This window comes from Lacerta agilis, chromosome 2, assembly GCF_009819535.1.
Source record: "Lacerta agilis isolate rLacAgi1 chromosome 2, rLacAgi1.pri, whole genome shotgun sequence".
NCBI lineage: Eukaryota > Metazoa > Chordata > Lepidosauria > Squamata > Lacertidae > Lacerta > Lacerta agilis.
Window position 1 is genome coordinate 37,129,532 of NC_046313.1, and position 21,743 is coordinate 37,151,274.

At 42.9% G+C, this 21,743-nt stretch overlaps 1 protein-coding gene across 1 annotated transcript; it reads right to left on the reverse strand.

Moving 5' to 3' along the window:
• Nucleotides 1–2,342: 2,342 nt before the first annotated feature.
• Nucleotides 2,343–15,091, reverse strand: LOC117041136 (cytochrome P450 2B4-like). Its single transcript, XM_033139537.1, has 9 exons — nucleotides 14,921–15,091; nucleotides 13,008–13,170; nucleotides 12,630–12,779; nucleotides 10,286–10,446; nucleotides 8,967–9,143; nucleotides 7,923–8,061; nucleotides 5,813–6,000; nucleotides 4,550–4,691; nucleotides 2,343–2,621 (listed from the first exon to the last, which is right to left on the reverse strand). The coding sequence occupies exons 1-9, from the start codon at nucleotides 15,089–15,091 to the stop codon at nucleotides 2,428–2,430; spliced, it is 1,485 nt and encodes a 494-aa protein (XP_032995428.1). The 3' UTR covers nucleotides 2,343–2,427.
• Nucleotides 15,092–21,743: the final 6,652 nt, after the last annotated feature.

Below are 21,743 nucleotides of genomic sequence, written 5' to 3' on the forward strand. Positions count from 1 at the left end.
CACTCAGAATTTTTTCAGTAAGAAAACTGCAGACCCTCCAAGCTGCCCAGAGTGGCTGGGGCAACCTAGTCAGATGGGTGGGGTATTATTATTATTATTATTATTATTATTATTATTATTATTATTAACTCCCTATTTTCATCAGAGGAATATTGGAAGGTGTGAAAGTAACAGAAAAATGCACTAAAAGTGTGGGGTAATGATGAATTGATGAAAACTCATATAATGCTCAATAAATAGTAGACGTTGCATAACCTAATTGCAAGCAAATTCAAATGAATGCTCAACAAACAGTGGGTATTGTGCAGGTTCCAAGCAATCTTTGTGCAAACAAATCAGTGTGAATGTTCAATAAACAGGTTGCCTGGAAGTGGCCTTGGTGACTTTTTCCTTGACCAATAGCTTCAGAGTTATGTGGAACCGCTCTTCAGCAGGAAACAGTAGCTGGCTATTAAGACAGAGAACTCAGTCCAAAGCTCTCTGCCTTTTGTAGGCAGCTGCAAGATTGCTGTGGTCTCTGGTTTGCGGTACCCACGGGAACATGGCTGAGCACCTGAAGACCGATGCAAAGAGTTGGCTTACTTTTTAAAAGAATTAATTTCCGCCTCCCTTAAGCTCTCTTTATCACACGTTTGTCAACTAAAGGACTTTCTTCTTCTCTGGGTGGTTTTAAACACTGTATTTATATATTTTAAAACCTGTGTTCTACTTTATTATAAAGGCTTGATGTGGGTAAAAACCATGTTACTATTACTAGTGTTTATTCTTAAATCTCTTAACTGGCTTTCCTTACAATCAACTAGTGGGGACTGCTGGCATTACTTGGGAATTCTGAGAAACCAACAGCAACCCTTTACTGGCAATCAGTGCAGTTCTGAAAGGTTCCATCCACCATTTTGATTCAAAATGGCATCCAGTGATATCTACCTGTAGACCAAAACCTGCTGCTTGATCTGAAGAGCCACTGTACCAATTTTTGTTAAAATATCTTAATAGTTGTCCTAATCAGTGCATTTTTGAAAGACCTAGCTTGTTATTTAGTTTCAAAATAATGTCCAAATATAGTCAGGAAACTGCTCCTTGACCTCTGGGACCATTGTGCCAAATTTGGTGACAATATGTCTTAAGCAGTATCTAAATCCATGTAGTTGTTTGTTTGTTTGTTTTTAAGGTTCAGGTTGTGTTTATTGTTTATGACTACTTTTGTTATGTTTGTACTTATGTATTTTTTGTACGTTGTAAGCCGCCTTGAGCATGGTTTTAACTTTTGGAAGGCGGCATACAAATGAAATGATTTATTTATTTATTTTGTCCAAGTTTTTCCACATCTTCTTATTTATTGTTCAGCCACACTGGCATTTTTTCATGTGTTTGTACTAAATATTTTATTTGTGTCTTTGTGAAAATGACTTTAAATTATGTTCACACTTCCTGAAGGAATCTGGTCCTCCTACAGTAGTCTCAATTTCCTCTAATTCCGAAGAAATTTTCCCTTTGACCACTTGTCACTTACCTGTTTGTGAGATATATATATATATATATATAAAAATTAATTGTCCAGTAGCACCTTAGAGGCCAACTAAGTTTGTTCTGGGTATAAGCTTTCGTGCGCATGTACACATCTTCAGATATACTGAAACAGAGAGAGTTATTTTCTTCTTCAGAGATTTAAATAGACAGAATTAAGGAATTTTTTTGGGGGGGGTACTGCCTTTTGAGCAGATGCAGAGGAGAGAGATAAGCATTATATTTGTTTGGCATGTCCATTCACAGGCTTTCATTGCTTTCAGTTGGGTTCTGGTTGTGGGGTCGGTGTTCTTCATGCATTCAAGTTCGTTTGTTTCTTTGTTTGCACACAACAAATGCCACCCATATCCCACCTCAATTCATCCAGGCTAAATCCAATAAGATTAAAAAACGATAATCGGTTGTCAATGACTCATTTGAAATATCTCAACAACCTGTATGCAGTTTTAAGCCTCCAACTGAAACCAGACAAACATGATTACCATTCACTGTGTTAACTCAGTATAAAGCATTTATTTGCTCACAGATAACTGCTAGCCAGAAGCTGCTCTATGGTTACATTTGAGAGAGGCAACAAAGAAAATTAGGCATGGGTTCTTGTATGAAGCTTACTGTACATTCAAAATGCATTGTCAGGGTTGTGGTTTTGGAATGGTCCACTAGAGGCAAGGGAAGAGTGATAAGGACTCTCAGCAGGAACTATGTGACATCAGAACCTCAAGTTTAGAATAACCATAATGCCCTGTGTCACACTTGGTGACTCTCAGCAAATTCCAAATGCTCCACTTTTCTACTCTGGCACAGTCCTGAAGCTTTTGGACAGAGAAACAGAGAGACACACGGAGACAGAGAGACCTAGTTCTGGGTATCTGAGTATTTCTGGAATCATGAATTTCCTTCTCATTTCACATTTTTACGTCTGGTGGCTCGTAACAGGCGGTGCTCCCCCATTTCTCTGCAATCAAGAAACATTTTATCCATGTCCATCTCATTGGAGTTTGTAACCAGTTGAAAGGTGAAGTTCTGGAGCAGGGTGGCAATGAAGAGGAAAAGCTCCATGCTGGCCAGACCCTCTCCTGGGCAGGCCCTCTTCCCTAGAAGGCGGAAAGGGAAAGAGAACTAGTTCATCACCTGAGACATTTATGGTACACAGAAAACACTTGACTCCTTAGGAGTCACCTCAAATTATTATGTGTGTGTAGAGACATTTTTCCAGAAGCAACCTAATGTAACCAGTACATTGAGATAATGTGATAGCCCCACAATATGAATGCAGAGGTATTTCATTATGTGTTATCAGGCGATATGTGACCATATCACCTGCGTTCCCTCCCCCGCAAAAGTAAAAGACAGCCACTCTGGGGAATACAGGTGAACCACACTGGGATTGCAAAGTTAACCATCTCCCTATGCTGTTTTCCCAGTGCAAGAGGACAATGCACATTCCTTCCATCACTCCCACGGTTGCTTGTACCTTTGCCCCACCCCACTCTGAGAAACTTAGTCATGGATATCTCCCTCCCACCATATTTATACAGTTTGACACCAACATAAATAGCATTCTGCTTCAAGGCTCAGATCTGAAGCTCCTGTTCCCAATGCACAATAGTGTTCATGGCTGCTATGTTTACATGATGGGACGCGGCTGGCGCTGTGGTCTAAACCACTGAGTCTCTTGGGCTTCCCGATCAGAAGGTGGGTGGTTTGAACCCCCGCAACGGGCTGAGCTCCTGTTGCTTTGTCCTAGCTCCTGCCAACCTAGCAGTTTGAAGGCACACTAGTGCAAGTAGATAAATAAGTACCGCTATGGCAGGAAGGTAAACGGCATTTCCATGCGCTCTGGTTTCCGTCATGGTGTTCTGTTGCACCAGAAGCAGTTTAGTCATTCTGGCCACATGACCTGGAAAGCTGTCTGTGGACAAACGCCAGCTCCCTTGGCCTGAAATCGAGATGAGCACCACAACCCCATAAAGTCGTACCTCGGGTTATGTACTTAATTGGTTCCTGGCCTCTGTACATAACCCAAAATGTACATAACCCGAACAACGTGTTTTGCGCATGTGTGAAGTGTGCAGAAGGCTTCTGTGCATGTGCGGATCGCGCATGGGGTGGGTTACACTTCCAGGTTACGGGAGAACGTAACCCGGAAAGTACGTAACCCGAAGCATATGTAACCCGAGGTACGACTATGGTCGCCTTTGACTGGACTTAACCGTCCAGGGGTCCTTTACCTTTTACCTACTTTTACAGGTGGATTTGCATGTGCTTGAGGTGTTAATTTCGAAAACAAGACAGTCAGTAGCAATGGCAAGGAGCAAGTCCAACACATGTGGATGAAGCAGGAATTTCAGCAGCAGCCATGATAGCAGAAGACCAGACTCCAAGAAGCAATGCCGGATTACCAAATTGGCAGAGTAGGCACCAGACTATGGGCCCCATGCCTTTTAGGGGCCCTGCAACAATGGACCAAAATAATATTGATCTTGAAAGAAAATTCCAGTCGAGCCTTCTTAGTTCAATGTTATCTCACAGGAGTGTGCTCACTAGGGAGGCCCCAAGATTTCGACTACCTAGGGGCCTCCACGGGGTTTAATCCAGCACTGCCATGAAACACTCTCTATGCCAGGAGCGGGAGACCTTTTCACATGATCTGGGCGGGTAGGACCAGAGACAATAGTGGGTAGAGCAATGGAGCATCCTTTAGCACAGAAGGCTCTATCCAGCATTGCAAAAGTCAGAGAATTATTTCTGCACATGCCCCTTGCCAGCCAGCCAAGGAAGAAGCACTGTCACAGTTCAAGGACATATTCCAGTCAGCCAAAGCACACAGGGTGGGCATAGAGCAGGGCTAGTGGTGGCTGTGGTCTGGGAAGGGGGGATATTTGCTTGAGGAAAATCCTGATGGCCAAATAAAGAGGCCGGGGGGCACATTTAGCTTCCCAAGGTACCTCAGTCCTGCTCCAGGCTTTTGTAGGATCTTAGGAACCTAAATGCGGTTGTGAGCCCCGCAAACAGCTCTTACCTGCAGAGAAAGGCATAAAGGCATCATTCTTCCTGAATCCACCCTCTGCATCCAAGAAGTGACCCGGGTCAAACTTTTCAGGAGTCTCCCAGTAGGCTGGGTCAAAATGCACAGACATGAGCAGTGGAACAACTAAGGTGCCCTATAGGGAGATAAGAAGACACATGATCAAGACTGTCGGCTCAATCTAACAGAGAGCAAATAAAGAAGTCTTGTCTTTGACAAAGAGCTGAATGGAATAAATCTTATCAGAGGAAGAGGTGGTTCATAGAAGGATAGTAGCAGAAAGATGGTAGGAGCTAAGGGTGGGTGGATCTGTCAGTTTCAATTATCTCAATTTCTCACACACACACCCCCATTTCTGCAGCATTTTTTCTTAAATTCTCATAAAAGCTCCTCAGCATTTTAGTGCAAATATCTCCCAATAAACACATTTGTATGCAGCATTGACAAATGTGCACAATTTTCACAAGCAACCTGCCCCTCCCAGTAATGCATTTTTGAATGTTTTTTCATGGATCTACCCATTTTTATGCAAACTTTCCCTTTACTGGTGCATTTCTGTAAATATAGTTTGGTTGGAGAGACTATATCATAAAATTCAAACTGATTCAAATTTTTCATTCTCATGTTGTTTTGAAAAGTGTGAATTTGATAGATTCAACAAAGTAGTTGTGTGCATGGAATAAGGTCTGCTGGCACAACAAGACTCTTGCCACTCTCCTCCCACCACATGCATCTCACTCCCTAAATCTTTTCTGGAGGGTTGGGGGAAATGCAAGGTTTAAACAACGGATAGGTGGAGAGGATAGGTGGAAAACTTCTGCTGCACAAGCAGACTTCATTCCCCATATGCATACCCCACTTGGCACCATGTTAAGCCCCAACCCCATGTTTTTATGCAATTTACGATCACTTGTATGTGTGGGGGAAAGTGTGTGTAGTGTTTTACCAACAATTCAAAATCTGCACTTCTCCCAGTTTTGCAGTGCAATTCTCTGGCCATGTACAAAAACACAAGAACATACAAGCTGCGTTGTAATAAGCTAAAATGTATATATTAGGAGAAACTCACACTGGAATGCTGTTGAAATTTCACAAATACTTTTTAAAACATGCAAAGTGATATGGAAAAGTGGAGAACTAGAATTTATGACTGGAGAAATGAGAAACAAAAAACTGAAATTGACATATCTGACCATCCTTTGCACAATACATTTGCCCTTCACCAAAATACCCTGTTTATTTTCTGACTTGCCACACCTGAGGGATGGTGTAGCCCTTGAAATCCACATCCTGAGTTGTCAAACGTGGAAAGGCCTCACCACTCCCTCGCTGGTAACGCTGAATCTCATGGATAACTGCATTGGTGTAGTTCATCTTCACCCTGTCCTCCATGCCAGGAGCACGGTTGACTCCAACAACCTCATCAATCTCCTGGTGGACTTTGGCTGCAAAGAATGATATTTTATTGCAATGAACAATATTATTGCATGTTATTCTGGAACCCATTTTCCCCATATTGACATTACAGGCTCAGACTGCCTGCATCATACAGTGTGTAGAACCAAGGATTTACAGCTGATTTTCACTTTCCAATTTCAACCCTACTTGAGCGATCAATTTGAAGTGATGGCCTAATGATCCACAGTGACTTGCTGCATGACAGATCCACTGCTTGATGCAAGCCAGTAATCTAAAATGCTTAGGGTTAATCACAGGGTTGTCTGTTCCAGGACGAGGGCTTTTTTTCAATCAGAACTCAGTTCTGGCACCTCTCAGGTGGGCACTAAGAGAACAAGGGAGGCATTCATGGTGAGTTCCAGTACCTCTTTTTCTAAAAAAAAAATAGCACTGCCAAGGACTTATGTTTGACTGAAGGGACCAGTGGAATTCTAGAAGCAATAAAAGGAACCTGCTCCTGCTAAAACCAGGAGCATGAACATGAAATTCTGCATCTGTTAAGTTTTATTCTGCACCTAGTTTCTTATTCCTAAAAGTCCAAGGCCCACTACTCTAGCAGTTCCCCATAATCAATCCATCAAGTCTGAGCTATCATTAAAAGAATAAGTAGGAGGTCTGTCCCTGCTCGCTCCACCCGCCAGCTCTGCCTACCCATTTGCCAACTACCTTCTCCCCACAGCTGACCAGGCCTCTTCCTTTACACCTCACCTACTCAGAGGGTGCTTCCCAGAGTGGTGTGGTAAACTGCTCTATGAAAGCCCCTCTCCACATGTGTTAAAGCTCATTGCAGCCATGCTTAATGGAGGGTGAATGCTTTGCAGAGCAGCTTGCTAAACCACTCTGTGAAATGCCTTATCCCTTTCTATTAAACAGCTTCCCTGGGCCCCCTGCTACCAGTGCTGCTTCCTCACTCTCCTGCCTACTGATCATAGTGCTAGAGTTGGCTTGGTCACCTGTTGGCAGCCACCTGAATTGCAGAGTGTTGCCTTACATTTCTATGTAAGAAAGAAGATATAATGTATGAAATCATTCTAGAATGGGTGAAAGATTACTATGTAGAGAGAATAGCTGCTTTATTGGCCTGTTTGCCTCAGAACAGGGCCGGCCCACCCAAGAGGCTTAGTGAAGCATTCACCTCAGGCAGCAGCCCAGGGACAGTGGAAGAAGCAGCAGATTTGGGCCCCTGAGGAACCATCTCCTCTGCCTGTCAAGCACTGCCTCCTCAGCCAGCACCTTCCCCCACCATTCTTCCTTGCCACCTGCTGCTCTCTGGTCTCCCCCCCTACCCTACTATCTTCAGCAGGTGTGGGATTCTCCAGGCTGCCTCCCATTGCCTCAGGAGGTTGCCATGGCAGAGGCAGGGGTGGCCGTGGGGCACCATTTTCTGTTTTGCCTCATGCAGCAAAATGTGCTAGGCAGGCCCTGCCTCAGAAGGTTATACATCTAGTGCACATTTAAAATGTGAAATGTATTTTCAAACATGGTTAAATTGTTAATTTCAAATATTGAGGTGATTGTGGGGTTGTGGTGGTCAGAGAAATGTCTTGGGGTTTCTTTCAACTTGGCCGTTCTTGATTCTAAGAGAATGTGGGCCAAGAAATGGACAGGCAGGTTTAGGCTCAGGCACATCTCATTGTTAAGTAAACTCCGGAAATAAGTTGCCCAGGGTGTCCCAGCTGTTAAGGAGAGGAGTTTAGCAACAGCTCGGGAAGCAGGGACTCCTACTAGAGGGTGGTGGGCATGGCTTTCTTCATTTTCTTTCTCCTCCTTTCTCTAAGGGTGGAGCTTGTGAAGAGAGAAACAGCCCGTAGTTTTGTGGGAGAGACAACACAGACTGCGGGTGGGGGTAATGAGAGAGCTAAGGTCTGAAATATCTGGAAGTGTCTGTTGGGGTGCTAAAGCTGTGTACCTTGAATGTGCGGGAACCTTGCCAACAACAGGAGGCCATACAAGATGCTAGTGGTTGAGGTCTCTATACCAGCAACGAAGAGGATAAGCGTAGTCATCACTAGGTCTTCAGTACAGATATTCTGAGCAGAGCTTTGTTCCTGTAAATTAATGCAGAAAGAAAGGGAAGAGGTGGAAGGGAAATACCTGCTTAAAATAAAGGACCAGAATTTGTGGAACACCAGACAGCTGTGCATCAGTAAGCTGGCAAGATGGATTTCTCGGCTTTAGCTCCATTCTAGATCAAGCTATAGGAAGGGGCCACCAAAAGTGGCAATCCTATGCAATACTCTACACGTTAATGTGGATGTCCCATGGAATTTACTGAGATTGTCCCACCCATCTGGATAGAGATAGCAGCTTAGGTTCATGGCTGAATGGAAAAGAAAAGGGACTGAGGTGAAGGTGAAGCAGATGCAGTTCCATCTCCTATGGCCTTTGTACAAGCCAACTCCTAATATCCGATGTGTCATACTTGCCTCCACCACCTACCCCTCTGTGGGACCCTGCCACAGATAACCTTTGTGGCTTGGCATTTTCCTCTGTGCAAAGGAAGGCCATCTGTCTTACTCACCTCCTCCTCTCCTCTTCTTGACCCTGCTTTCTATGTCCCTGTGGAGCTCTAGCCTGATGCGCTTGGTGTGTTCCTCTCACTGCCTTCCACTTCAAGGGGCCCTCAAAATTTTCATGTTCCCCCATTAACAGATAAGCATCTCCGACTGATCTGTGTGCTGCTGGCTATGGCCAAGTAAGGTGGACATGTTGAGGCACACCCAGGTGAGTGACTTCGGATCACAGGGACTCACTACTGAATTTACAGGCAAAGAATTGTAGCAGGTATGACATATATGGCACATACGTATAAAGTTTTCTGGAGAAAATAGTCTGCCCTAAGCTTATTTTTTTTGGGGGGGGGGATCACCAGGCTGAAAAGATACAAGTTTTGTAGTTACACACAACAAGCCACTTCCCTTAGTTTTCTTCCGCCAACAAACTTCTCATCTACCTTATTCAACCTGAGCAGGAAGCAGTCAATAAAATCATCAGGATTTTGTGGATCCAGGTTCAATTTGTGAGATTCCACTATATCCCGGATAAACTGGCAGAGCTTGGAAGAGTCAGAGAAGAAAGTCTTGTGGGGTCCAGGTAAGAAGTCCATGATCCTTGGGATAGCATTGTACACCTGGGACAAGGCAATGCGGTGCATTAGAGACAGTTATTCCCTCCCTCCCCTCTCCCCCCTCCTGCCCCCATCTTCAGTGGCTTATTTTCCCAACTTTGGCCCAATTCACACGGTAATATATGCACCCATGTATTAGAGAAGGGTTCCCACAGTTAGTTTTTCTGGCAAAATACAGGGCAGGGCGAGTGGGTGGGGTGATTTTTATTTTTAAAATCTGGTGCTGAAATGACTTCAAAATAATCAATTACAATCTACTACAGTCTAACAGAATGACCCCTCTGGAATTTGATACACACACATGCATGCACACACACATACACATAAATTTGTAAATCTTTCTGTGCTTTGCTACCCAGAACTTAAATACATAACCTTTCACACACCTTTTCACACACATGCATTTGGAGAGGATCCTTAACTTGGCGGGGGGGGAGGGGGGAGAGGGAGAGAGATGACCTGAAATACAGGACAAGCTGCATTCTGTATTGAATCAATATAGAACACAGCATTTTACAATGAAATACAGGACTCAGTGGCATAGGAAGGGGTATGTGGTGGGTGTGGACCACCCCGGGTGTCATCACTAAGGGGTGTGTGTGACAAAATGGCAAAAATATGTGTTTTTAAGATAAATAAATAAACATTGGGCTCACAACACTTTTTTAAAAAGAAAAAATATCTCCCACATCCACCACAGCCCTCTTCCTATGCCACTGGTAGCTAGGTGAGGTGGGGGCCACTGGGTGCTCCACAGCAGGGCCTGCAGCATACCGGTACCTGAGCCACGCATCTCTCTTGAGGGGGAGGCTGCAGAGAGGCTCCATGCAGCGCGCCCTGCCTTAGCTCACCCCGCCCCCATGGGCAGCTTGCCCCACCTCCGGCTGCAGGACTCACACGCTGCACCGGGCACCCAAGCAACTAGCTACACCGCTGAAAGGACTATCCTGTATTATGCAGGATAGGTGGCAACCCTTGTGTAGAGCAGTGACTTGGTTCTCACTAACATGGAAAACCTGTGTCCAGGTTGTTCTCCTTCAGAATGTAGGAGAATGTTTGCTCATGAAAGGAGCATTCTGCATAAATGAACACTTTCAATGACTGGGAGAAGTCCCCAGTTTTCCTAGTGCATGAGGGTGACATACCACTCCGGTGACACGCAAAAAGAGGCCCACAAAGTCCTTGATTAAATCCGAGAGCTCCTTTAATTTGGGGTCTTCATAGCTGAATCGATTCCCAAAGATAACAGAGCAGAGCACATTGGAAACAGCAGCTGTGATATCTGGCATTGCATCAAAGGCCTGCCCTACAACCGCAACAAGAGGGTTAAAAAGGTGATTGGTATTTGTATCCTCTGCCCTTCGTCCTTCAAGGCTTTGTGAACTTTCTCGGTGACCGATAGTTTGGAATTTGGATCTTTTATCTCTGTGTGTTCTGAAATTAAAGCTTAAGGTTGGCACATTCAAATAAGTGATTGTGATGTGCCAAAGTAATGAACTTTTATAAAAAAAGTGAATTTCATCTGAATTCAACATGAAATCATTTTTTCCACACAGAATTTATATGGAAAATACAGCAGCTCTAGCAAGACACATTTCTGGAAAAATTGTAATATAAAGAGGCTGATTAAAATAAGCATTATGGAAAGCACGGGAGCAAGCAATTTTGCTCCCCAAAGAAAGGTACCAAGAGAGGGATGTGTTAGTCACTGTGTTCAATGGGACTTACTCCCAGGTAAATGTCCATAGGATTGCTGCCTTAATGCCTCCACAGACATACACACCTAAGATATTGGCAAGGACAAAAGGTGAAATGAATGCCAGAATTCACTACCACAATCCAGCCAGTCATTAACCTATGAGAAATGTACTCCCAACACATTAGAGATACTGCCAATGTTAAGTATGTGTTATGAGCAGGGAAACTGGTTCTTCATGCCAAAGTGTAGAATCTTGCATTGAATTTCATTGTATTAGTTTGGGCCCAGGTCTCCAATCTGTTAAGGCCATTTTGAATCCCAATTCTGTCTTCTGCAGCATTAGCTACCCCTCACAGTTTGATATCATCTGCAAATTTGATTAGCATTCCCTCAATGCCTTCATCCAAGTCATTTATAAAGATGCTGAACAACAACGAGCCCAGGACAGAACCCTGGGGCACCCCACTCCTGGGCCGTGTCCAGAAAGTGGTCTTGGGGGGATGAGTGTTCAGACCCTTGGGCTCTCACTTATGGGGTGCCTCAGAGTTCTATTCTCTCCCCCATGCTTTTCAACATCTATATGAAGTCAGTGGGAGAGATCATCAGGGGGGCTGGGCTGGGTGTTCACCAGTATGTGGATGATACCCAGCTCTACCTCTCATTTCAATTGGAATCAGTGAAGGTGGTGAATGTCCTGTGTGAGTGTCTGTAGGTGGTTGGAGGATGGATGGCAGCTAACAGATTGAGGCCGAATCCTGACAAGACAGAAGTATTGTTTCTGGGGGACAGAAGGCAGGCAGGTGTGGGGGATTCCCTGGTCCTGAATGGCATAACAGTGCCCCTAAAGGACCAGGTGCACAGACTGGGAGTCATGTTGGACTCACAGCTGTCCATGGAGTCACAGGTTAATTCTGTGTTCAGGGCGGCTGTCTACCAGCTCCATCTGGTACGCTGGCTGAGACCCTACCTGCTTGCACACTGTCTCACCAGAGTGATACATGTGTTGGTTATCTTCTACTTAGACTACTGCAATGCACTCTATGTGGGGCTACCATTGAAGTTGACTCGGAAACTCCTCCTCCTACTACTTTTTTTCCAGGATGATGAGAAACCATTAGTGAGCACTCTTTGGATTCGTTCAGTCAACCAGCTACAAATGCACACAACAGTTATCTCATCCAGCCCACATATTACCAACCTCTCTGCAATACTATCATGGGGGGCTTTGTCAAAAGCTTTACTGAAATCAAGATACACTACGTCCACAGCATTCCCCTGATCCTGGTCACATGTCTACAGTATATGCCCCAGCATACTCTTCTTTACTTCCTCTTTAACACTGTTCCCGCCCTAAAGGAAGGGTTGCTCTGTGTTCCCTATACAGTGGTACCTCTGGTTATGTACTTAATTCGTTCCGGAGGTCCGTTCTTAACCCGAAACTGTTCTTAACCTGAAGCACCACTTTAGCTAATGGGACCTCCCACTGCTGCTGCGCTGCCGGAGCACGATTTCTGTTCTTATCCTGAAGCAAAGTTATTAACCTGAAGCGTTATTTCTGAGTTAGCGGAGTATGTAACCTGAAGCGTATGTAACCTGAAGCATATGTAACCCGAGGCACCACTGTACCAGGAATGGGAACCTAGCATGTACCAAATATTTTGGAACCCTACTTCCATTAACCCTGGCCATTGGTTATGCTGACTGTGGCTGAAGGGAGCTGGGGTCCAACAATATGTGGAATGCTGCAGGTTCCCCATCTCTGTGCTAGACCAGGAAGGTGCCTAGAGAACCTTGTTTGGCTGCCATCGCTTCCACCAGGCAGTTTGCCTCCTCTTGCATCCGCTCAGCCATCGGTTTCCTCCCCATGCCAAAGTTCCTCAGTGTGGAGAGAGTGAAGCGGCGCAGTTCCCTCCATTTTGCATTGTTTGAGTTGATGAGCCCTGAAAAATACAATTGGCTCTGTTGTATTTATGTTTTATCAGACGACACTGAAGTCTGCAGCATGTTTTGTCCAGAGGCAAGGATCTTCTCCCAAGGGATTTAGATGGCTCATCGTTCCCGAGATTTGTAAGAAGATTGAAAGCCATCAATTCCTGGGAAAGATTGCCATGACTCTTGGCAACTGCATCTCAAATTAAAGGGAAGATAAGATAGTTAAGAGCACCCACCGTAGCCACCAGACACTTTTTCAATGAGAGGTATGGGTGGCCGCCCGCCAAACGCTTCAGCGTGATCCACCAATGCACCTTTGACCGCATCATATCCACAAAGCACAACCAGCGGCTTTGGCCCCAGCCAGAGGGTGAAGATTGAGCCATACTTCTCAAAAAGCTGAGGATAGAATCCAAGAAAAGCACGAATCATTAGGCTGTAAGATATCATTTTGGAAATCTGCTCCAATTTGCTGCCCACACCATACCATTGCTTACTGCAGATCAGTTGCATTGACCATCCTTATTTGAAAAAAAAGAGTTCAAAGAAAGTGTGCATTGGGGGGGGGGATCCTCACCTGACCTACATAAGTACCTTGAATGGGCCCTGCAGCTATACTTATCTCAGTTCTAGCACTGGGGAGAACATGATAAGTTCACCTCAAATAAAGAAAACAGCGTAGTGTAAGACTGAGATTGCATTCGAACTTCACCTCTGATTCACAGCTATTGCCCAAAGTGCATTAATACTTCACTTCGCATTTAGTGTGCTGAGTCCAATTCAGTCATTTCTTCAAGATGCAGAAAAACTTTGAAGCGTTCCAAAGAAACAGCATGGATGGATCTGAGTGTAAGAATGCAGCAGTTTGCCTCATGAGGAGTCAGACCATTGGGCCATTTACTCCAGTAATGCCTATACTGACTGGCAGCAGCTCTCCAGGTGCTCTCCAGGGATTGAGCATGTGGCCCTCTCTTTGCAAAACAATGTACCCTCCCTGCCCCACTCTGCTGCTTTAAAGGGGAAAACACACACATCTGGACTCAACAGATCATGAATCTTTCATGCAGGGGCGTAGCAAGGGGGCATAGGGGGCGGTCCAACCCAGGTTCCATAATGGAGGGGGTGACAAATTATCAAGGAACAGCTACTGCCCTACAAGGGCGGTTCATAAAAAACTTTTTTTAAAAAAAATGCCTGCTCCAAAGGTCTTATCTTACTATACTAGGGATTATATAGCTATATATGAAATGGCATGCATATCGGTTAATATCTTGACCCTCCTCCACCAAAATAGCTGTTTACTTGGCTGTTTTCCTAGGCCGTGAAGGCTGAAATTTCAGCTCAGTGGAGCACTTGCTGTTCCCAACCCTAACCCTGTGGAAAGCCATCTAAATAGACTTTAATTTGATTTTGAGATGTTTTTAGGAGGTAATTTAATTACTGTTTGATTTTATACCAATGTTATGTATCTGATGTTAGCCATCCTGAGCCCGACTTCAGCCGGGGAGGGTGGGATATAAATAAAAGTTTATTATTATTATTACTTGTTATTATTCCTTTGTAAGAAAATATGAAATAATGAAAAACCATTTTGCAGGGGGGGGGAAATCAATGGGGGGTGACAAGAAATTTTCCGCACCGGGTACCACCTGACCTTCCTACGCCTCTGCTTTCATGCCAAGGTTGCTTTGAGTGGAAAGATCACAAGGCAATTGGAACACAACGAGGAGAGCTAAAAAGTGAAGTACATATTGATTAATTTACCTTGAGAGTAGAAGCAAAGAGCAGAATAAAGAGGGGGGGGGAGTTAAATACAAGCTGGAAGAATGCTCCAAATGAAATCAAAGGAAGGTGGCAGGGGAGAGAGCTTAAATCATGCCAGCTGGATGAGTTAAAGTGAAATAAATCTCACCCATCCAATCTTAATGGATCTTGAAAATGCTTCCCAAATTATGAGGTAGTTATAAGAATAGAACTAAGGAGCATTTGGATTAGGCGGTGGCACAAAAGGATTAGTATTACTGGAAATCTCACATATGCATTCACCTCCTGCCTTTATTTCTGCCTTTGCTTCTTGAGCCATTTCTTATTCTCTGCCATTTTAAGGAAAGGAGTCCAGTGGAAGCCATGCAAGAGAGAGGGCACTTACCTTGGGGAAGGTTTTGTGTAGAGGCAGGGCATCTTTCTGCAGGAGGTTCCCCAGAAAGAGCCAGGGGGTGGGTCCTGGAGGTAGCTGGCCTCTAGCTTTGTGAAGTTTGAAGGACAAGGTCGTGAGCAGAAAGAGAACAAGGAGCACTCCTGCTCCAGTTGCCAGCTCCATCTGTATCCTTACTCTGTCCACTCCAAAAGGGGAGAAGCTTTTTAAGAGATGCTGAGCTAAAAGAAAGTGACAAAGTTTGAGACACGCCCAGAAGGCCAGTGAAAGACTTTTTTTCCTGCCTTCCTGGATTCCAATCCCCATGGTATCTTCCACTGTTGCTAACACACCTGTAGGCTAGTCAATTACACCAGTGCTTTGGGACACAACAGAACTTTGCACAAAACTCTTGTTTAGTTACTGTTTTGATTTCATATAAAAATAAATGCCAAAATCCCTGTTAATCTTTTTTTTAAAATGGTTCATTTGCCCTTATCATCATAAACATATGGTAGGTTCAATCCCCAGCATCTCCTTCTTTGGAGGTCTTTAAGCGGAGGCTTGACAGCCATCTGTCAGGAATGCTTTGATGGTGTTTCCTGCTTGGCAGGGGGTTGGACTGGATGGCCCTTGTGGTCTCTTCCAACTCTATGATTCTATGATTCTATGATCTCCAGTTAGGACTTGGAGAGATCCCTGCTTGAAAACCCCGGAGAGCCGTTGCCAGTGTAGACATCAGCTGAGCTACATGGACCAGTGGTCTCACTTAGTATAAGGCAGCTTCCTGTGTGCTTATTATGGGCAGGATACAACTAATGAGCCCAACCAGTGGAAACCCATGTAAGGATCTCTGCAATGCAATAGGCCTTTCCCCTCTGCCTCCATCCCATGTACAGTCTTACCCCCCCCCCCCATGGCTCTGCTGGGATAAGATCCCCAGGCGGTTCGCCACATAAAAATACAAAGTGCGAACACAAAATACGTAATAAAACAAAAAAACCAATAACCCCCCTCCTACAAACACATGTAAAAGGACATGCGATTGGGCAAAGAACCTGGTTATAGAAAAACATTTTCTCATGGCACCTAAAGATATGTATTGAAGGCACCTTGTGAGCCTTCCTGGGAAGAGAATTCCACAAACAGGGAGCCACTGCATAAAAGGCCTGTTCTCGCGTTGCCACCCTCCGGACCTCTTGTGGAATAGGCGCACAAAGAAAGGCCTCAGATTATGATTGCAGGGTCCAGATCAGTTCATAGGGAGAGAGGCGGTTCCTGAGGTTTTATGGTTCTGAGCCATTTAAGGCTTTATAGCTCAAAACAAGCACTTTGAATCGGTCCCAGAAACTAATTGGCAGCCAGTGCAGTTGGGCCAGGATTGGTGCAAAATGCTCAGACAAGTTGATTGAGTTATGCTACTGGAGAATCTTGTATTTGTTAGATCACTTAGGGAAGGGGCAGAGTAGTTTGCCCTGGGCTACTTAGCATGCTATCAAACTTGCTTGGCTGCACAACTTGCTCATTGCATTTCATAGGAGCCAACTCTCAGGAGCTGAGGTCCCTTTGGGCCCCTCAGTAAAATATTTGAGGGGGCCACTCCCTCAAATTGATGGGCATTACCATTCAAATAGTGTGTGCGCACTGTGTCTTGTGATCGATTATGCAGGGCAGGGCTTACCTGCCCCATCCCAACATTTTATTCAAGTTGGCACCCCTGTTACCTTGACACTTTGTCAGTGGGGCTGAGACAGTACATTAGCTGGGGGGGGGGGCTTCTTGTTCATGGAGTGGGTGTTCTCACTTTGTTGTTGTTGTTCAGTTGTTCAGTCGTGTCTGACGCTTTGTGACCCCATGGACCAGAGCATGCCAGGCACCCCTATCCTCCACTGCCTCCTGCAGTTTAGCCAAACACATGCTAGTCGCTTCGAGAACACTGTCCAACCATCTCATCCTCTGTCATCCCCTTTCTCCTTGTGCCCTCCATCTTTCCCAACATCAGGGTCTTTTCCTACTGCTCTCAGTAGGTTGTCCCAAATTTATAACTCTGCCAAGCTTCCCCCAGCAGCTGACGAAGTCAATTGAATAAGGAGATCCTTGTTTGACATGTGAGTTATCTCTTGGGCTCACCAGGATTCCAGTAAGTAGGAATTTGAAAGGGATATAGATTTAAGTCAGTTTATCCCCATGGGGATTTTTGTCAGGGAATGGACAATGGGTGTTTATTAGGTTTGGAATTAACTACTAGTCAAGATGGCTATGGTCTCTCTCCATGGTCAGAAGCAGTAACGCTTCTGAATACCAGTTGCTGGAAATGAAAGGAGGTGAGAGGGCTCTTGTGCTCAGGTCCCACTTTCGGTTTCCCCCTAGGTGTCTGTGTGGCCACTGTGAGAACAGGATGCCAGGCTATTTGGGCCATTGGCCTGATCTTGCAGGCCATTCTTAGTTCTTTGTGGAAGCCTTCTTTTATAATTGAAACTAGCATTTAACTGGTTTTGTGCTTTAAAAATGCATGGAGCAGTGGTCAGCAGTTCCTGACACTCTGATACCTTAAAGCCATGGAATGATATTCAACTAAGTTTTACTCAGAATAGACACATTGATATTAATTGGCCTAATTTAGTCATATTCCTTAATTTCAGTGGCGTTACTACGAACAAAACTGAACACCACTCCTACAGATTTATTGTGTCATAAGATGGATATATATGATGATAAATAAAATGGGCTTCTGTCTACAAAAGCTTGTGCCATAACAAATTTGGTTAGGCTCAAAGTTGTTGTTGACCTCTCTGCTATATTGTTGAAAGTGACTCAAATGGTTAACCTTCTGCACTTTCCCCTACCTGCAGTTTCAGTTCCTGTTCTTTGCATTGCTGCTTACTTTTTGCTAAATGATGTTGCAACTTTGCAGAGCCAGTTTATCTTGTCCTATTTCCCCATTCCGCTGCCATCATCGTTCCCCTTCTTCCCCCTGCCAGAGGACTAGTTTGCACAAGAAGAATTCAGCACTAATTATAAACTAACATGCCCCCTTTGCTCATTACAGTGGTACCTCGGGTTACATACGCTTCAGGTTACAGACTCCGCTAACCCAGAAATAACGCTTCAGGTTAAGAACCTTGCTTCAGGATAAGAACAGAAATCGTGCTCTGGTGGCACAGCGGCAGTGGGAGGTCCCATTAGCTAAAGTGGTGCTTCAGGTTAAGAACAGTTTCAGGTTAAGAACAGACCTCCGGAACGAATTAAGTACGTAACCAGAGGTACCACTGTAATGCTACTTCTGGACTTTCAGTCAGCTTTAACCCAGTGATTTCTGTTATCTCCTTAAACACCTTTTACCAGAAAACTTGTACATATTTACACCCCCACCAAATGTGAACATAATTCCCAGTTTCATGGCATCCCCTCCAACATAACACTGAATATTCCTTGTTTATTGGATTTAATCTCATTGGTGTTAAATACCATCCCCAAACAAATTTATTTATTTTTTATTCTTATAGACACCATTTTCAATGTATGATTCTCCCATATCCCACCCCACAGCTTTGACTATCTATCTGCCCTGTTGTCTCATTTTCCCACACCTCTTTTAATTGATCTTCTTGATCCTCCATTTCTACTAATATTTTATAAATTTCACTGGTTTCCCCTTTTGCAACTGTATTTTCTTCTTTATCTCCTCTTTTGATAATATTTTTTCCAAATTTTGTATATATTTTTTTGCAGTTCTTGTTTCCCTTGACCACTTCTTTGTCCATTGCTCCAGTTGTATACAGTTAAACCAAGTTATTTTACTTCCTGTTAGAGCTTCACTTATTTGTTCTTTGCTTCTCATTTTCTCCACCCAATCCTTTATTTTAAATATTTTCCTCTCTTTCACTTCTTTTCAATTTCCTTTTTTCATTTTACTGGGAAGTCTTCTATCACCACCACCAGAGATAGTGGGGAATTTGCTGGTATCAATTTTCCTTTTTATTTCCCCCATATCTCAATGATATTTCTTAATAAGGAATTTTCAATCTTCTGCCACCATTGCCTATTTGGTTTGGTAAAAAATATATTCACTAACTTCTGCCACATTTCCTGTGTACCACTCTCTAACCATTCTAACTCTCCTTGTTCTGTTATCCCATCTATGATATATCTTAACTGATTTTCTTTGTAATATAATTTTATGTTGGGGAGACCTAGTCCACCTGTTTTCTGGGGTTGATACCATCTTCTTTTATTAATTATAGGTTTCTTATCCCCATTACAAAATTTATTGATCATACGTTTCCAACCCTTTATCCCTGTCTCTGATATCTTAATTGGTAACCTTCTAAATAAAAATATTATTCTAGACAATATTCATTTTAATTATCACTATTCTTCCAAACCATGAAAGCTAAATTTTCTTATATTCCTCCAGCTTATCCTTAATTTCCCTCATTAATTTGTTAAAATTCTCTTGTTTTAAATTTTCTAAATTTCTTGTTATATTTATTTCCTTCAAAAAAATATCATTTTTCATTTCATCATAGTTGAATATCATCATCTCTGATTTGGACCAATTAATTTGCACCCCTGTTATTTCTCCAAATTTTGTCAAATGTGCCTCTATTACCTGCATATTTTTCAACGGATTTTAGATTGTTCGCAAGGTGTCATCTGCAAATAAGCTAATTTTCTCTTTTCCTTTATTGCTCATTCCTTTTATATTTCCATCTTCTCTAACTACATTGGCCAAAGTTTCAATGACAAATACAAATAAAATTGGGAAAAGAGGGCATCCTTGTCTTTTTAAAAAATATTTTTATTAAATTTTCCACTTTAACAAACCAATCAAATCACATTAAATATTCCAAATTATACATAAACATATCAAATAGTCCAAATATTCTGCCAAATTATAAACTTTTTGTACTTCCCATGCTTCGAACTTGGAGAGGTCTGATCAACGTCAAATTTCTGTTGCTTTCCATATTCCTTTCCGATGATTCCCTTAATTCTTCCTGATATTATCCTTCATAGAGGGCATCCTTGTCTTGTGCCCGGGCTAGTGTTATCATTCACTACGACATATGCCATGTTCCTCAAATATAATTCTTTATTAATCCCTTAAATCGTTCTCCAAATCCTAAGTTTTCTATAATCGGGCTTCCAGATCCAGTCTGCCCTAATTGAGGCAGCTCCCACAACAGTGGGAGATCATTGGCAAAGGAAAAACAAGGATGATTGAGGGTAATTATCCTCGCAAATCCCCCCCCCCCAGGATGGGGGGGACAGACTTCACTTGCAGTTCATCCTGGTACCTGGCTCTAGCTCCAGCATGGAATGCAGGAGGCAGGGAGGCACTGAGTGCAAAAGCACTTCGCCTGCCAATAACGCTCCTATGCTGCCATTTAGAAGCAGAGGTTCTCCTGTTAATTAGAGCTTAATTTGGACTAATGTACAGGCACGTGTTAGAAGAGAAGAGATCGTAAACTGTGGAACTGAACCAGCTATAAGGTTGTTACAGTTTGAACTTGAGGGAAGACATCTTTCGGTGCAAAAGATGGGGGGGGGGAGTCTATGGCTTCTTTATATAAAGTGTGGTTTTTGCAGCTGTTGTCAAAGTTGCAAAACAACAAAGCACGAGAGGGAGCAATGGAGATATTTCTGTAACAACAAATGGGATATTAGCTCTGCCCAAGGCATTATGGAGAACAGCAACAATCGGGAAAAGATAGACATAACATTTTACAAGGGCAGGAAGAAACATCATGGACAGAATAATTGCTACACACAGGAAGAACAAGGATATAGTTTGCGTGCCGCACTTGTAGTTTCATAAATCATTTAATGTGTCAACACAAATAGAAGTTATTAATATTGCAGTTGTTGTATGTCAGAATATTATTTTGACAGAAATGTAATTGAAAATAATAAGATTTTGGAACACAGAAATAAAGAAAATCATCAAACCATCAAATCTAGAATGCAACGGTCCACCTAAATTATATAATTTGGTATTTGAATGATTGGTATTAGTAATTGTATTGTAATTTGGCATTGTTATAATGTGGCTATTCTTGGACTGTAATTGAAAACTAATAAAAATTATGATCTAAGCTTTCTATAATCATTTTTAATGCTGGCCATTCTACACAATCAAATGCCTTAAAAATATCCAATGCTACTATACCAGCTTTCAATTTATTTCATATTATATCTATTTTATCCAACACTCTTCCTATTAAACTAGACATCTGTCTTCCTGCTATAAAGCCACATCGATTTTTATTTATATATTTATACATAAAATTATTCATCTGTTCTGCCATTATTGTGGTCAATATTTTAGCATCTTGATTTATTAGGGAAATTGAACTAGACGATCCTGGGTCCTTCAGATCTTTTTCTGGTTTTGGAATTAAGATAATTATTGATTGTTCCCACGATGGAGTAATCCTTTCACCCTCTATTACTGAATTATATAGTACTTTTAATTTAGGAACCATTATATTTTTAAACACTTTATAATATTCTGTTCTCAATCCGTCTGCTGCTGGGGCTTTTCCCGCCCCTTTTAGTTTGTTACCTGCTGAATATAACTTTTGGTAAAACTCCTGAACTACTCTCAACTACTCTCATACCAAGAAAAAACATAGTTGGTCTCTAAGGTGCTACTGGAAAGAATTTTCTATTTTGTTTTGACTATGGCAGACCAACACGGCTACGCACCTGTAACTACTCTCAACTGATCTTTCATCAAATTGTGAATATTACCCATTTATCTTTTATTAGGCTAATTGAATTCTTTACTTTTTTTGACTGTACGGCTCTAGCCAACAATTTGGAATTTTTATTA